The sequence below is a fragment of the Mus musculus genome, chromosome 7 (genome assembly GCF_000001635.26).
Source record: "Mus musculus strain C57BL/6J chromosome 7, GRCm38.p6 C57BL/6J".
In the NCBI taxonomy this organism is placed as follows: Eukaryota; Metazoa; Chordata; class Mammalia; order Rodentia; family Muridae; genus Mus; species Mus musculus.
The window spans coordinates 108,208,569-108,227,671 of record NC_000073.6 but is presented as its reverse complement, the minus strand read 5'-3'; the positions used below and the strand labels follow the sequence as shown (position 1 = coordinate 108,227,671).

The window sequence follows — 19,103 nt, the reverse complement described above, 5'->3', positions numbered from 1 at the left end:
AATCTGTTGGTGGCCTTTTTGTCTTATTGACGTTGTCTTTTGCCCAATTTCTTTGTTTATTATTATTCTTTAATCTTTATTTTGGCTAATTAAATTGTTTTTATTATTAAAACAAAATAATACAGGATGATTTTAAATGGAATAAATTTACTTCTTATAGTTGTGTGTAGAGCATTGGATGTCCAATATCAAGAAACCAATAGATTCAACATCTAATAAAGGCAAGTATTCTTCCCTACCAATGGGGCCTCTTGCTACATGTCATATTGCCCAAGAAGACATGCATATTCCTTCTACATTTTTTTCTTATTTCATTTTTTATTAGCTATTTTCTTTATTTACATTTCAAATGTTATCCCCTTTCCTGGTTTCTCCTCTGAAACTCCCTATCCACCTCCCTGCCCCCTGCCCGCTCACCAACCCACCACTCCTGCTTTCTAACCCTTTCAGTCCCATTTATTGGGACACATAACCTTCACACGACCAAAGACCTTTCCTCCCATTGATGACCTATTAGGCCATGCTCTGCTACATATGCAGCTAGAACCATGAGTTCCACCATGTGTTTATTTTGGTTGGTGGTTTAGTCCCAGGGAGCTCTGGAGATACTGGTTACTTGATATTGTTGTTACTCCTATAGGGCTGCAGACCTGTTCAGCTCCTTGGGGACTACCTCTAGTTCCTTCATTGGGTATCTTGTGCTATGTCCAATGGATGGCTGTGAGCATCCACTTCTGTATTGGTCAAGCACTGACTGGCAGAGCCTCTCAGGAGACAGCTATATCAGGCTTCTCTCAGCAAGCTTTTATTAGCATCCACAATAGTGTCTGGATTTGGTGGTTGTTTTTTGGGATGGATCCCAAGGTGGGACAGTCTCTGGATGGTCGTTCCTTTGGTCTCTACTCCACACTTTGTCCCTGTAACTCCCTCCATGGGTATTTTGTTCCCCTTCTAAGAAGGACCAAAGTATCCACACTTTGATCTTCCTTTTTCTTGCTTTTCATGTGTTTTGTGAAGTGTATCTTGGGTATTCTGAGCTTCTGGCCTAATATCCACTTAACAGTGAGTGCACATCATGTGTGTTCTTTTGTGATTGAGTTACCCCACTCAGGATGATATCGTCCAGATCCATTCATTTGTCTAAGTATTTCATAAATTCATTGTTTTCAATAGCTGAGTAGTACTCCATTGTGTAAATGTACAAAATTTTCTGTATCCATTCTTATGTTGAGGGACATCTGGTTTGTTTCTAGCTTCTGGCTATTATAAATAAGGCTGCTGTGAACATAGTGGAGCATGGGTTCTTATTACATGTTGGCACATCATCTGCGTATGTGCCCAGGAGTGGTATTGCTGGATCATCAGGTAGTATTATGTCCAATTTTCTGAGGAACTGCCAAACTGATTTCTAGAGTGGTTGTACCAACTTGCAATCCCACCAGCAATGACTGTATGATCAGAACTTCAAGACTCTGAAAGATAAAAGATCTCAGAAGATGGAAAGATCTCCCATGCTCGAAGACCAATGGGTGGATACTTCATTCCTCCTTAGATTGGGAACAAAATACCCATGAAAGGAGATACAGAGACAAAGTTTGGAGCTAAGACAAAAGAATGGACTATCCAGAGACTACCCCACCTAGGGATCCATCCCATAATCAGCCACCAAATCCAGACACTATTACACAATGACAGAAAGATTTTGCTGAAGGGACCCAGTTATAGCTGTCTCATATGAGGCTATGCCAGTGCCTGGAAAATACAGAAGTGGATGCTCACAGTCATCTATAAGATGGAACTCAGGGCCCTTAATGGAGAAGCTAGAGAAAGCACCCAAGGAGCTGAAGGGGTCTGCAACCCTATAGGTGGAACAACAATATGAACTAACCAGTATCCCCAGAGCTCATATCTCTAGCTGCATATGTAGCAGAAGATGGACTAGTCGGCCATCACTGGGAAGAGAGGCCCCTTGGTAACTTTATATGCACCAATACATGGGAATGCAGGGCCAAGAAGCAGGAATGGGTGGGTAGGGGAGCAGGGCGGAGGAAGGGTATAGGGAACTTTCGGGATAGCATTTGAAATGCATATAAAGAAAATATCTAATAAATAAATAAGTAAATAAAGATCTCCCATGCTCATGGATTGGCAGTATTAATAAAATGGCTATCTTGCTGAAAGCAATCTACAGATTCAATGCAATCCCCATCAAAATTCCAACTCAATTCTTCAACGAACTAGAAAGGGCAATTTGCAAATTCATCTGGAATAACAAAAAACCTATGATAGCAAAAACTATTCTCAACAATAAAAGAACCTCTGGTGGAATCACCATCCCTGACCTCAAGCTGTACTACAGAGCAAATGTGACAAAAACTGCATGGTACTGATACAGTGACAGACAAGTAGACCAATGGAATAGAATTGAAGACCCAGAAATGAACCCACACATCTACTTGATCCACTTGATCTTTGACAAAGGAGCTAAAAACATCCAGTGGGAAAAAGACAGCATTTTCAACAAATGGTGCTGGCTCAACTGACAGTTAGCATGCAGAAGAATATGAATTGATCTATTCTTATCTCCTTGTATAAAGCTCAAACCTAAGTGGATCAAGGACCTCCACATAAAACCAGAAACACTGAAACTTATAGAGGGGAAAGTGGTGAAGAGTCTTGAACATATGGGCACAGGTGGAAAATTCCTGAACACAGCACCATTGGCTTATACTGTAAGATCAAGGATTAACAAATGGGACCTCATAAAATTGCAAAGCTTCTGTGAGACAAAGAACACCTTCAGTAAGACAAGAAGGCCACCAACAGATTGGGAAAAAATCTTTACCAATCCTAAATCTGATAGAGAGCTAATATTCAATATATACAAAGAACTCAAGAAGTTAGACTCCAGAAAACCAAATAACCCTATTACAAAATGAGGTACAGAGCTAAACAAAAAAATTCTCAACTGAGAAATATGTAATGGCTGAGAAGCACCTAAAAAAATGTTCAGCATCCTTAGTCATCAGGGAAATGCAAATCCAAACAACCTTAAGATTCCACCTCACACCAGTCAGAATGGCTAAGATCAAACACTTAGGTGACAGCAGATGCTGGTGAGGATGTGGAGGAAGAGGAACACTCCTTCTTTAATCTTTTTAATAGTCAAGTTTTTATACCCTCCCAGTCTGCCCTCTGACATCTCCACATTCCTTACCTTCTCCTCCCAACAAGTCTCTAAGAGGATGTCCCCACCCTCTACCCCTATCCCACCAGATGTCCTAATTCCCTGGGTCCTCAAGTCTCTTGAGGGTTAGGTGCATCTTCTCTCACTGAGTCAAGACCCCACAGTTTTCTGTTGTATATGTGTTGGGGGCATCATATCAGCTGGTTGGTGGCTTTGTATCTGAGAAATCCCAGGGTCTAGGTGAATTAAGACTGCTGGTCCTCCTATAGGGCTGCCCTCCTCTTCAGCTTCTTCTGACATTTTCCTAATTCAACTACAAGGTTCACCAGATTCTGTACATTGGTTGGGTATAAATATCTGCATTTGACTCTTTCTGCTGCTTGTTGTACCTTTCTGAGGGCAGTCATGCTAGGCACACCATAGTATCAGTAATAGTGTCAGACCTTGGGCCTAAACTTTGAGCTGAATCCCGGTTTTGACCAGTCACTGGACCTCCTTTCTCTCGGGCTCTTTTCCTTTTTTGACCCTGTAGTTCTTTCAGACAGAAACAATTCTGGATCAGAGTTTTTGACTGTGGGATGGCAATCCCATCTCTCCAATTGATGCCCTGTCTTTCTACTGGAGGTGCATACTATAAGTTCCCTCTTCCCACTGTAGGTCATTTCATTTAAAGTCCCTCCCTTTGAGTCCTGAGAGTGTCTTACCTCCCAGGTTTTTGGTACATTCTGGAGGATTCTCCTGCCTCTTACCTCCTGAGGTTGCTTGTTTCTGTTCTTTCTCCTGGCAGCCAGTACCTGATCATGTTCCCCTCTTCCCCTCCCTGTCCTTTCCACCCAGGTACTTCCCTCCCTCCCACTCCTGTGATTGCTTTCTTCTCCCTCCCAAATGGGATAGAGTTGTCCTTACTTGGACCCTGTGGCTTGTTAACCTTGTTGAGTTCTGTGGACTTTATCATGAGTACTCTGTACATTTTTTAGATAATATTCACTTATTAGTGAGTACATACCATGCATGTCTTTTAAGGTATGAGTTCCCTCACTCAGCATGATATTTTCTAGTCCCATCCATTTGCCTGCAAAACTCAGGATATCCTCATTTTTAATAGCTGAGTAGTATTCCATTAGGTAAATGAACTACATTTTCTGTATCCATTCTCCTGTCGTGAGACATCTAAGTTGTTACCAGGTTCTGGCTATGATAAATAAGGCCAATACGGGATGGTGTGGCATCTTTTGGGTTTATAAATTTGTTTTTGATTCTTGGATAATTTTTAAAAAGAGAAGTAATGATCAAATGAAGGTGGATAGGTTTGGAAGAGTGAATGTTCTGGGAAAACCAGGAGAGCAGAAAATATTATTAACAAATACCATAACATTTTTTAAATAAAAAGAGGGCTCAGTATAAGGAAGAATATGCTGTTTTCTAATGACAGAGAGGAAAAGATTAAGAACATCGCAAAGGCAAAAAGAGGAAACATAAAAACTAGTGAGAAAAAGAAAATTCAAGTATGTGGGAAAGACAGTAGGAGAATTGTGAAGCCAGAGGAATAGGTGTTGCGCGCGCTCAACTAGCCAGGAAGAACGATGCTGCAACAGGATCCTTCTGCACACGTTTATTCAGTCCTGTTTCTTCTTTCTCTATATCTCCCTTGTTTATATCTCCCCTGTTTATATCTCCCTTGTTTATATATCTCCCTTGTTTTTATATCTCCCTTGTTTTTATATCTCCCTTGTTTTTATATCTCCCTTGTTTTTATATCTCCCTTGTTTTTATATCTCCCCCGAACCCTGGGCCTCTCACTCCTTTTATACTCTCTCATCCACGCACAGCAGGCCACGCCACCTCACCAGGCACGCAGCTTCAGCTAATCAGGGCAGGAGGGGCAAATCTCCACCAAATTGGATTCACCAGTATCCTGGTACACCTGTGCAGCTCTCAAGATGTTTGTGGCTTATATGAGGAAGTCAGGTGCAAGTCATATGACTTAGCTGCAGTCCCTGGCGCCTTTGGGACTGCCGCCACACCTGCTCCCCACAATTCCCCCTTTTTTCTTTTTTGGCAGAGAGAATGTCTGTAGATAGCCCCTCGCAACCATGCCCCTTACCCGTCCTTGGGTGACAAACAGCATTGGTTTGATCCATGTCTTAGGTTGGTGACATGCCCAGGGAGTCTTATCACTGACTACCTCTCTATCATGCCAAGCCACACCTGGGGAGATTGTGTTTTGCTTGTGGCAGGTGCATCAAAAGGCCAGGATGTTAATTAACCTATGGCCAGATCTTAATTGCTGCAAGCAAGCCTCATGGGTGAAGGTAGAGGTCTGATCCCCAGTGTGCAAGCATAGGGGCCCTACACAAAACCATCTCTTAGGCTCATCACCCAGAGAGGTCTTGGCCAGCTCCCGTGTCGTTTTTCCTGGGGGAAGGGAACTAGGACACTGAACCTTCATGCAATCAGACATGCCTTCCACAGGATGCCAACAGCAAGCTATCCTCTGTGCAGTGCTTAGCCTCGCACCCCACGGCATAACGCAGCATAATTTCTTTTAGAGCGGCAAACCGAATCTGAGGAGATTGTCCCGCCTCCACTGCAGCAAAAGCCTACGCTACCATGGCGAAAGTGCGGACCCGCACACTCTGCACCTAACACATGTGCCAAACACAAAAAACACACACACTATAACAAGCATACATCCCAGGGCTCTCATCCCCGCTCATCTTCCCTGAAGCAAGGGATAGATGGCCAGCGGGGCTATCTCTTTAAGGGGAATTCAGGGATCAAAAAGCGTGGAAAGAATATCATGTCGAGCTGGTATCGGCTTCTGGAATACCGAAAGGATCTCTCATCTCGGCTCCATTGTTTGTGCTTGTGGGAATATCCACCACATCCACAGGGGCAACTGGATCAGGAGCCTCATTCTTGCAGCGTCTCACCAATCTCTCCGGCACCCAAAGAGGTTCCATCTGGTCCTGTGGAAACACACAAACAGACCCTCTCGCCCACGTCAACACCTGATCCTGTCGATCCTCTCCAAATCTCCAGACAGAAGGTCCACCTACAGGTGGCTGCTGAGGAGGCATAAGGAGAGGACGCAGAAGCTAATTCGCCTTCCTCCTCCGCCTCAGCTCTTTTATTTTGTCCTTTCTGTCCACCTGATAACACTGTGTCTCCTTTCTTTTTCCTTTTTCTTTTTAAGCCCTTCTCCTTTTCCGACATAATTTCTTGTTGCTCTATAAGGGTTTTCTGACCTGTCTTGACTGCCTCTCGATTCAAACAGTAACAGAGTCCATATATCAGAACAAGCAAGACCAAAACTATCAGACCTACCCACAAAGGGTCAATGGGAGAAAAAAGCATAACTACACAGCGAGGATCTATTGATCACTACACTGAGGTTATCATAGTTCCTTAACTTGTCCCCAAACCGGGAACCTTAACTTGTCCCAAAACCAGGAACCTTAACTTGTCCCAAAGCCTGCTTCCTGGCAACTTTATATTCACCTCTATTTTATCCGAGGTCCTTCCCAAACTCCTGGGTTACTTTGTGCCTACTTCCTGGCAACTTTATGCTCACCTCTATTTTATCCGAGGTCCTTCCCAAACTTCTGGGGTCGCAAGTTTCACTCACCGTGAACTTACCCTGCCGGCAACCACTAACTGCTGAAAGTTCTGAACTCAGTGGGGGAGTCGGTTCCCCGTACGGGCCACCAATTGTCGCGTCTGCTCTCGACCAGCAAGAACGATGCGACCACCAGTCCTTCTAACAGCAGTTTATTCCGTCTTCATCTTTCTTCTTTCTCTTCATCAGTACCGTTCCCCAGCTGAAGAGTTCTGAATCCACGCTGGATCCTTCTCAACAGTCTGTTTTACAGGAACCTTTATCAACCACTCCTTCCCCGCGATGCAGTTCTGAATCCTCCCTGTAGCAGGGGGTCTTCACTCATGCCTGAAGATGTTTCTTGTCCCGGGTTTCCTCGTCCCAGGTCTTCTCGTCCCGTCCCGGGTTTCAGCACCAACTCTTGCGCGCGCTCAACTAGCCAGGAAGAACGATGCTGCAACAGGATCCTTCTGCACACGTTTATTCAGTCCTGTTTCTTCTTTCTCTATATCTCCCTTGTTTATATCTCCCCTGTTTATATCTCCCTTGTTTATATATCTCCCTTGTTTTTATATCTCCCTTGTTTTTATATCTCCCTTGTTTTTATATCTCCCTTGTTTTTATATCTCCCTTGTTTTTATATCTCCCCCGAACCCTGGGCCTCTCACTCCTTTTATACTCTCTCATCCACGCACAGCAGGCCACGCCACCTCACCAGGCACGCAGCTTCAGCTAATCAGGGCAGGAGGGGCAAATCTCCACCAAATTGGATTCACCAGTATCCTGGTACACCTGTGCAGCTCTCAAGATGTTTGTGGCTTATATGAGGAAGTCAGGTGCAAGTCATATGACTTAGCTGCAGTCCCTGGCGCCTTTGGGACTGCCGCCACACCTGCTCCCCACAAATAGGGAGTCTGCTGTAAAACTACCTCACAGTAAAAAAAGAAGCCATACACATATGACCTCACCAACAAACTTGACCAAACTGATGAAAGATAATAACAGGGAATTCACTAAAGTGAATAGAGAATAACCCATGAGGTCTCAATTCTATATAAACAAACATAGTCACCTAGAAGAAACTGAGAGTGGAAGAAATGGTCTTCCACAAGGGAAAGTACAATTTTAGTCTAATTTCAAATTTTCTGCCCTAAAAACCTGCATACAAGGAAAATTGTATAGATTGAGCAGGCAGTTTTAAAATTGAGCAAATAAAAAACATAGTAATGAAAATGAGGCAACTCATTGGAAATAGAGCAAGAAATGTTTACATGGAAAGAATTGCAGGAAGAAAAGGGCATAAGAAATTACTCAATTGTATTATAATATCAAAATAAAAGAAATGATTTTATAAGCACAGGTGATAGAGCTAAAACAAATGAGCCAATCAGAACACAGAGTGGGAAGGAATTTCTTTAACAGATAAGTGAGGCAGCCCTGGTGAAAAGAACTGATGGTTCCATAAGCAAGATAAGACCATGGTCCTCACAAATCTCAAATCTACCTGCTCATTTCCAAATACTGTTTTCTCTGACAAATGGATTGTCAGTAGAGATAGATCTCATCTGTCATTATATATGGTTCAGAAAAACAATGGTCAGGCACCACATTGATATATAGGGCCCTGAGAGCATGGTACAACCACAAGTAGGAGATTGCTAAATTAACCTTCCATGGTTCCACAGTGATCGACAACCCTGAAAAACAGTTGTGGAAAAAGAAGGACAAAACACTAACAAGATAAAAGTTAAGGTTACAGAATTTTTAGGTCAGACAGCAAAGTGCACAACCACACTTGATTGTCTGAATCGAATCTGGTTATTTGAGCCTGAAGCCAGCATGTAGAACAACCTCTGGAGTCATTTGTCTGCCAATAAATGGTGAAAATTCAAAGATCACTGAAGTGTGTCCCTCTATGTAGTTGATTAGTATTTAGGAGATGTTGACAGTATAAAGACTGGTCCTTAAACTGTGTAGTTAGTAGTCTTCTTGTTTTCCTTCCATCCTCAAGCTAAAATGTTAGGCAACCTAGTACTAATCCTGGAGACTCTGTATTTTAGATAAAAGTACCTATCTAGACAACTGATTGCAAAGTACAGTGTGCCTAGAAGAGGGCTTCAATGCACAGAAAATAATCTACTGTCATAGATAGCTGTGGTAGGCAGCAAGAAATCAAAAATATAGATTCAACATCAATATAAACCATAGAATATGAGTTCACAAATTCTCCTATGTCCCACAGCCACCCAGGGACAAATAATAGGAACTGATCCAATGCTTAATCCTTTGCTTTCCTTCCCCAATTCCACTTTACTTATGTCATACTTGCACAAAACTCATTTACAAATTTAGAAAATATTTAGTAATATTTTATCTTTTCCTCTTTTTTCTTTCTTTTCTATTTTTTTAAAAAAGTTATATTTTATTATGCTGAGTGCCATCCATCACACAAGGTTCACACTTTAAGTTCCTAATTAAGGTGCTAAGCCTATCTCACCAAGGCTACATGTGCTACATGTCTTAGCTAAAGGTCAGGTCCCCACTCTAAAACAATTCTGATTATAGGGTCAGTGATAGGTTATTTCTTCACCACCAGTGAAATGAGCCAATTTAAACCAGATTAGATTATTTTAAAGGCAAGTTTATTGGGAAGCTGCTCTGAGGTGGAGACTTCATGGGTCCCAAGGATGGAGACCTAGGAAGACACCATGGAGAAAGGGTTGGGGGATAGGTGAGGGAGAAAGAAAGAGAAAAAGGGACATGCACTAAGAGAGAAGACAAGAAGAAAGAGAAGACATGAAGAAAATAGAGAAAAGGAAGAGAAGAAGAGAGAGAAGAGGAGGAGAAGGAGGAGGAGGAGGAGGAGGAGGAGGAGGAGGAGGAGGAGGAGGAGGAAGAAGAAAAAGAGAAGAAAGAGAGGCAGAGAGACAGACAGGCACACATATACAAATTGAGAAGTTGAGGAGGGAGGGAGGGAAAGAGAGGATGGGGTAGAGAAGGAGTGAGGGAGAGGGAAAGGAAGAGAATAAAATATCTGGATTATAATCGAGGAGCCTCTGGAGGAAGGGAAGCCAAGCCCCTGGTCTGGAGAATTCAGAATACTGAGCAGGGTGTGCCAGTTGGGGACTGAGGGATTCTGGGAGAACTTGGAGGACAGGTGTGCTTTGTGAAATATGCACCCCAGTCCCTTTTCCCAGGGTCTGAAACCAAACTGTCAGGATTCTGTGGGAGACTTGAAAGTCACTGAGAAGATTAAGGTGCTATCTCTATACATATGCAAAACAGATTATTGATTATATCTTGCTTATATAGAGTCCTATGGGTGTCATGGGGTTCTAGGACTGTTTGGTTATTTTAACTGAGTGATGTCACTGGGTTTTGATTATCAGGTGCAGCATTGTGTCTAGTGGGATTCTGGTCAACTTATTTTTACATGTCTAAAATGAATCTTTTTCTATGCTCGTTACATATTTAAGAATTTTTTCCTCTTTTCATTAGATATTTTTTTATTTACATTTCAAATGTTATTCCCTTTCTTAGTTTCTCCTCCGATAATCCTCTATTCCCTCCTCCCACCCCCTGCTCCACAACACACCCACTCAAGATACCTGGTCCTGGCACTCCCTTCTACTGGGGCATAGAATATTTACAGGACAAAGGACCTCCCATTGATGACTGACTAGGCCATCCTCTGCTACATATGCAGCTAGAGCCATGAGTCTGACCATGTGTTTTCTTGGATTGGTGGTTTAGTCCCAGGGAGCTCTGAGGGTACTGGTTAGTTCATATTGTTGTTCCTCCTATGGGGCTGCAAACACTTCAGCTCCTTGGGTAGTTTCTCTAGTTCCTTCATTGGGGACCCTCTGCTCCATCCAATGGATGACTGTGAGCATCCACTTCTGTATTTGTCAGGCACTGGGAGAGAATCTCAGGAGACAGCTATATCAGGCTCTTGTCAGCAAAATCTTGTTGGCATCTGCAATAGTGCCCGGGTTTAATGGTTGTTTATGGTGTGAATCTACAGGTTTGGGAATCTCTGGTTGGCCATTCCTTCAGACTCTGCTCTGAATATTGTCTCTGAAACTCCTCCAATGGGTATTTTGTTCCCCCTTCTAAAAAGGTTTGAAGTATCTACACTTTGGTCTTTCTTCTTTCTGAGTTGCATGTGTTTTACAAATTGTATCTTGGGTATTCTGAGATTCTGGGCTAATATCAAGTGTGTTCATATCAAGTGTTTTCTTTTGTGATTGGGTTACCTCACTTAGGATGATATCCTCCAGATCCACCCATTTGTCTAAGAAATTCATAAACTCAATTGGTTTTAATAGCTGCATAGTGCTCCATTGGTAAATGTGCCACATTTTCTGTATCCATTCCTCTGTTGAGGGACATCTGGGTTCTTTCCAGCTTCTGGCTATTATAAATAAGGCTGCTATGAACATAGTGGAGCATGTGTCCTTATTACAAGATAGAGCATCTTCTGGGTATATGCTCAGGAGTGATATTGCTGGATATTCTGATAGTACTATATCCAGTTTTCTGAGGAACCGCCAGACTAACTTCCAGAGTGGTTGTACCAGCTTGCAATCCCACCAGAAATAGAAGAGTGTTCCTCTTTTTCCACATCCTCGACAGCATTTCCTGTCCCCTGAGTCCTTTTTCTTTTATACTCTTATCTTTCTTCATTTCTTTATCTTCTTGTCTTCTATTATACATATTTTTAAATATTTTAGTTTCTCTAATTTTTACTCTTAATTTAAAAATTCATCAAGTATATATTGATCATGTTATTTTTCCCACTTCCTCCAGATCTGATTCACATCCAGAACCACACAATTTTCATGTTCTCTCTCTTTCTCTCTATTCCTATCTCAATACAAAAATAAATAAAATATAAAAATATAATTCAAAAATCATAAAGTCTGTTTTATGTTGGCCCCATACTTCTGTACATGGATAGTGCAATGAAGTGTGGTTGATATATCTAGTGTCACCCCATTGGGGGAAAGTGATTTTCCCTATCCCAGAAAGGATCAATTGCAAGAAGAAAACTGTTACCTGTCAGTGTTTCTGCCGCAACAATAAGTACAAACCACAAATAACTAGCCAGTGTACAGCAAGGTAGTATACAACAGAATGTGGCATATGGAATAAACCCCCATGAATACCTGATCTCCTTGTTAAAATTCTACTGAAGTTCATAAGGACTGTAAATATTATAGAAACTTATGCTGATATAAATATGTGTTATCTACTTATATCTTTTGTTACATTTCATGTACAGCATAACAATAAATGATGAAAAGTTTGTATAAGTTTTTACAAACATCTAATTTTATTCTTCTCTTTTATTCCTTCTGCATAAGTTCATCATTGAAGGTCATCATTCTGCCATGTAAAAGATGAGGAACATATTAGGTATCAGACTTGAATGCATGATGTACCTTATGTCTCTTGATATTGCAGAGTCAATTCATATGTGATATTCTTGAAGACTGTCTGTTATAAAATGAAAAGTCAAAATATTAAATAGATAAATGTAGCATTATAGTGGAAACTGTATCCACAATGAAGAATAAAGAAACTAATACAATGTAGAATTTAATGGAATGAAGATTAGCAAGAGAATTGAGCTGTCTCTTTAGGTCAACCATGCTTTCTGTTCTACACTATATTATAAGAGCTGACACTATTGTCTCTTGTTTTAGTTATGAGCTATGGAATGTTTATTCCAACCTGGAAATCACCCATATCTCTTTCTACAATTTATTTTCTATTTAACAATAATATTTTATACTCTTGACTATAAAAAATGTGAGTACCTATAATAACTGTTATTCCACTAAACAACTCATCACTGCCTATACTCACCAAAATGCCTAATAGAGTATGTTGCATCAACCACCACTAAAATAGTAAAACAAAAATTTATGTAAATTGAATGAAAGAAGCCAATGTAGTCCATTTTAGTGACCAGTTCAATATTTCCTAACTTGACCTAACCTGAAACAAATATCAACTGGCAGGAGTATTTTCTTAAGATAATTTGTGATCCTATACCTCCCATAATTACTGAGTGAAAGTGCACCAATAGTCACAAAATTTGAAAAGCAATAGATTGCTTGAGATTGCTAGACTCATTGAAAATTAATTGTACTTGTGTTAAATGAACTGCTCAGGACTCACTGGGAAATAGGTAATGATCCCTGATGCTTTAAATTCACATTGGACTCCAGAGCTTCTGCAGGGACTTATCCTCAGTGACAATGACAGTGGGAAACAGGTTTGCTATAAAGTCATAGTAACTTTGAATCTCTTTATTTGAAATGAATTTTTATTTCAAAAGGTAAGATTTTGACTTTGATGGTAAATGAAGTTTTTTTTTTTCTTTGACATGCGGTGTATTTATAAACCCTGATGTTGAAACAAGTCTGATGGAATTATGAAGTTATATAAAAGAAGGGAGAAAAACAAATCTTCATGTAATCACCTTGTATTTCATTAGCAAATTGTTCAGAATGATCAGGCACAAAACAAAGTTTTCATAGATTCTTTATTTATCCATCTGCAAGTAAGACCTTCCTAGCTAGTGTATGCGTAGCATTCACCAAATGGCTAACAAGTACAATAGCTTTGAAATACTTCGGTTGCTTACTGTCAGGGGATATCCTGTGCAAGGACTTGCTTTATTATGGACTGAATTTGCCAGTCTCATAGGTATCTCTGTAGACAAATGAGGATGTAAGTGTAGAATGTGAGGGATGACAGTCAATCTGCCCCTCGTGAATAAATCTCTTAACTTCTGAGATTGAATGTTGAACAGCGTCCTCTGTTGAATTCATTCTATCATACTCCAGTTAGAAAAGCTGTGATACTAGGTAAGGAGCTGCTGTGTCTAAACCAATGATGTGTTAAATATTTATATTTCACAAGATGATAAAATTGATATTTCAAAATACTTTAAAGAACAGTGATCTAGTAAGAAGAATTTAAAATATCTAATGAGTGTACAATAGTAAATTCAACTTGCAAATTTAATGTGATCCTTATTGAGTTTTACAAGCTCTTGAGATTAGTATCACCAACAAAGCACCTTTCTATGTACTAAACATGGGAAAGCTGAAGTATTACCCTTCTGTCTCTCCCTGATTTGTGTATGCTTCGAACAGCATTGCCATCATTCACTTACAGTGAAGTTACTAAGAGCAATAGACTGCGTTCAACCACCTAATGTTCATATCTAATATTCTCTTAAAGTTTGTCATTTTTATTTAATATATTTATGTGCTTCCTGTTATATATACATGTGTCATTTGAATTTCTAGTTTTGATGAGGATCAGAACAGGGCATCGTGTCCTAAGAACTGTAAAAAACAAACTGTTGTGAAAAATCATGTGGATGCTGAGAATTAAAAACAGGTCCTCTTTGAATATAGTCAGTGTGCTTATCACAGAGTAATCTCTGAGCTCCACAATATGTTACTTGATGTAATCAGGTATGTATTAGATGTGGAAATGTATATGTATATACATGTGATGATGATGAGTGTGTGTGTTCAAAGTCAGCCTGTTTTCCATAACAAGAGAGCCAGGATTACAAAGAAAAACCCTATCAGGGGAAAAACAAAACAAAACAAAACAAAAAAGCTGCAACACAAAAGAAAAAAATTAACTGATAATTCATGGAAATAAAAATATGAATTATAAATAAATACAAGTTTTTTTTTAAATCCTGTGCTGGTGGTTCAATATATTTAGAAATAATTTAAATCTTCATTACATAATTCTATTATTTTACATTTTATTTCTTGGTTATAATAAATAAATTATTATTTTGAAAGGGCTCATATAATTTTATATTCGTTCATTTATTTATGTGTCTGAAGAGAGTGATACAGGTAAATGCACAGGTGTGAGTGTCAAAGGACAACATCCAGGAGTTAAAGCTCTTTTCCCACCTTGTGAGTTCCAAGAATCAAACTCTGGATGTCAGAGATCAGGCTTTGTAGAAAGAATCTATAACTGCCAACCCATCTTACCCGAACATAGCATGCTTTTATATATTTAACTATAATGACAATTTCATATGTTTTACTATAAAAATTGTAAATAAAAGTTATTTATTATTTATACCACATTTCTAGCTTTTCTGGTTGAATAATTAGAAGAACTTATTGTATAGAAATGTATAAAGAATGAAAACTTTACTATAATATCCATGGTTGATCCAAATTTTGGATAATATGTTTATTTTTTATGCTTTCATGTATATATTACATGAAATGAAGTGACCTATTTATAAATCCCTCTCTGTACTATCTCCATCACAGCCTTGATCTTGCAGCAGCTGTATGATCCTATGGCTTTCATATACAACGGTAGCCAGACAACAGTGACAGAGTTCATATTATTGGGACTAACAGATGACCCAGTCCTTAAAGTCATTCTCTTCAGCATCATCCTGTGCATCTACCTGGTGACTGTGTTTGGAAATCTCAGCACCATCCTTCTCATTGGAGTTTCTTCCAAACTCCATCATCCCATGTACTTTTTTCTCAGCCACTTGGCTTCTGTTGATATGGGCCTTTCATCTTCTGTCACACCCAATATGCTTGTCAACTTCCTGACTGAGAAAAACACCATCTCCTACCTTGGATGTGGCATACAGCTCAGCTCAGCTGCTTTCTTTGGGGCTGTTGAGTTCTTCCTTCTGGCTGCCATGGCTTATGATCGCTTGGTAGCAATCTGCAACCCACTGCTTTATTCCACCAAAATGTCCACACAAGTGTGTATCCAGTTGGTTGTAGGTACTTATGTAGGGGGTTTCCTTAACGCTTCATTTGTAACCCATTTCTTTTTTTCTTTTCTCTTCTGTGGCCCAAATAGGGTCAATCACTTTTTCTGTGATTTATCTCCTATGATGGAACTCTCCTGTTCTGATGTGAGTATCTCAGAAATTGTTATCTCATTTTCTGCAGGCTCATTCACAATGACCACATTGTTTGTTATAGTCATATCTTATTTCTATATTGTCATCACCATCCTGAAGATGCACTCCACTGAGGGTCGCCAAAAAGCCTTCTCCACCTGCATGTCCCACCTCACTGCAGTCACTCTCTACTATGGAACTACCATATTCATTTATGTGATGCCCAAGTCCATCTACTCCAGGGACCAGAACAAAGTGGTGTCTCTGTTCTACGTGGTGGTAATCCCCGTGTTGAATCCTCTCATCTACAGCCTTCGGAATAATGAGATTAAGGATGCTCTGAAAAGACAGTTTTATAGGAAAACATTGTTATAGAGCAGTCAGTTGTTGGTAAAACTTAATATAATAATTTTAATCCTGCAAGACCAATGTAACCATCATATCAAGTTTGGTTATAAGCCTTGGTATTTCTCCTTTTGCCCTAATCTGTTTCTTCCAGTGTGTATAGGTATTGTATTTCATTGCATTTTCCTGTTTATATTTTCAAATGTGACTTCCTGAACCTGATAGAATATATTTGAACATGTTTACCCTCATTCTCAGCTCTTCTCAGCCTTTTAGCCCCATCTCCTGTACAATAAACACTATGTTGCAATTTGGACTTTCTCTATACTTTTAGGTTTGTAGGTATCTATTGAATCATGGTTAGCCTGCTGGGGAGACACTCTTAAAGGAAATTGACTCTCATTCCTCAGGAAAAATATCAATTGCCAGTAAAACCTCAGTTAGGGTTGGACACTGTGCTCAGTTCCTCTCTGTATGCTAGTATTGTTTCTGCTTTTCTGCTTATAGACACTGATACAACTTCCATGAGTCATACCTATAACGATTTTTTTTATGTCCTGAAAGCAATGTTTCTTTGTAGTCATACACCACCTCCAGCTTTTCCAGTATCTCCACATAGTCTATCACAATAATTGTTAATCTTGGAGAGAAGAGTATGTGATATACATGTTCCTTTCATAACTGCACCTTTTAGTCTCTAATTATCCTCACAATGGTAAGTTGCATGTCAATTACTATCTACTGCACAAAGAATCTCTTCTGATAATGGTTGAAAGATGAGCTAATCCTGAGTATAATGACAAGTCATTGCAAATTGGTTTGATATTACACCCATTTATCAAAATAATGGTAGTAGTTTTCTTTTTCTAGGGTCTATGACTTGTCTACATTAGGTTTTGGCCCTGATAGTGGTGTTATGTATGGTATCATTTTGTAGACCTTGCACAACTTAGATCCAGTCAATAAGAGTTTGGTAACTCCCATAATATTTGTGCCACTATTAGCAAGAGTAGGCATTTCTTCTCAGGCTGGTGGTTATTTTAGTTTGTAACTTTCATGATATAAAGTGTCTATACTATAGCCATGTTTATAAATATGTTCATGATTGCACTATTACTATTTACAAATATTAATTGCTTCCCTTCACTTCACAGTGTAGTTCATTTACTCTCCTCTCTTCCATGATTCTCTCCTTTGATTTTCCTCACTTCCCTTTTATTTCTTGAAATTATCAGGATCAGTGTACTTCCTATTTTCTATTGCACATTTTAGCTTATGTTCCATACTTGTGATCCCATCTCATTTTCCAGATCAAATATTATTTGTCCAATAGGGATTTCACTGCTAGCCTATGTAAGCTGCAAACACTGTCCTTTTACCACTCTCCACATCTATCTTTACCACTCATAATAGTTCCATATATTCTTATCCAAAATGTTCTAAGTATTAAAATGTTGATTATTTTCAAATGTACTATCCATTAAAATATTATTTCATGAGAATTATTTAATTCAGCAATATTTCTTTAGTATCTACTTGTTTAAGTAATACCATAAATACACAATATCTAGATGGAGTGAATTGTTCAATAGTAATACTGTATCTACCTATAACACAATTCCAATCTTTGACATACTATTCCACAAAGAATTTGACATCCTGAAGATAGATATGACTGGTTTATGATACCTTCCTCTACCTTTCTTTTTTTATTAAATGTTTTCTTCATTTACATTTCACATGCTATTCCCTTTCTAGTTTCCTATCCTAAAACCCTGTATACCCTCCACCCACCCCCTGTTCTCCAACCGACCCACTCCCACTTCCTGGCATTGGCATTTCCCTATACTAGGGCATAGAATCTTCACAAAATCAAGGACCATTCTCCCACTGATGGCCAACTGGGCCATCCTCTGCTACATATGCAACTAGAGACACGAATCCCACCATGTGTTTTCTTTGATTGGTGCTTTAGTCCCAGGGAGCTCTGGGGTTACTGGTTAGTTCATATGGTTGTTCCTCCTATAAGGCTGCAAACCCCTTCAGCTCCTTGGGTACTTTGACTAGCTCCTTCACTGGGGACACTGTGTTTCATCTAATAGATGACAATGAGCATCCACTTCTGTATTTGCCAGGCACTGGCAGAGCCTCAGAGGAGACAACTATATCAGGGTCCTGTCAGCAAATTCTTATTGGTATATGCAATAGTGTCTGCATTTGGTGGATGTTTATGGATTGGATGCCCAGGAGGGGCAGTCTCTGGAGGGTCACTCCTTTAGTCTCAGCTCCGAACTTTGTCTCTGTAACTCTGTCCATGGGTATTTTGTTCCCCACTCAAAGAAGGAATGAAGCACCCACACTTTGGTCTTCTTGAGTTTCAAGAGTTTTGAAAATTTTATCTTGGGTATTCTAAGTTTCGGGGCTAATATCCACTTATCAGTGAGTGCATACCATGTGTGTTCCTTTGTGACTGGTTTACTGTGATGGTTTGTATATTCTGGGACCAGGCAGTAGCACCATTTTAGGTGTGGCCTTCTTAGAATAGGTGTGACCTGGTTTGAGTATGTGTGTCACTGTAAGTGTGGGCTTAAGATCCTCACCCTAGTTGCCAGGAAGTCAGTCTTCCACTAACAGACTTTGGATAAAGATGTAGAACTCTCAGCTGTGCCTGTGCCATGCCTGCCTGGATACTACCATGCTCCCACTTTGATGATTATGGACTGAACCTCTGAACCTGTATTCCAGCCCCAATTAAATGTTGGTTGCTTTTATAAGACTTGCCTTGGTCATAATGTCTGTTCACAGCAATAAAACCCTAAGTCAGTTACCTCACTCAAGATGATATCCTCCAGATCCATCCATTTGCCTAAGAATTTCATAAATTCATTGTTATTAACAGGTGAGTAGTACTCCACTGTGTAAATGTACCACGTTTTCTGTATCTATTCTTCTGTTGAGGGACATCTGGGTTCTTTTCAGATTCTAGCTATTATAGATAAGGCTGCTATGAACATAGTGGAACATGTGTCCTTATTACAAGCAGG

At 39.8% G+C, this 19,103-nt stretch overlaps 1 protein-coding gene across 1 annotated transcript; it reads left to right on the top strand.

Moving 5' to 3' along the window:
- Window positions 1-15,144: 15,144 nt before the first annotated feature.
- Window positions 15,145-16,089, top strand: Olfr487 (olfactory receptor 487). Its single transcript, NM_001011811.1, has one exon. The coding sequence runs from the start codon at window positions 15,145-15,147 to the stop codon at window positions 16,087-16,089; it is 945 nt and encodes a 314-aa protein (NP_001011811.1).
- Window positions 16,090-19,103: the final 3,014 nt, after the last annotated feature.

Coding starts and splice junctions, on each gene's coding strand:
- Olfr487 (NM_001011811.1), top strand. CDS start 15,145: ATGGCTTTCATATACAACGGTAGCCAGACAACAGTGACAGAGTTCATA.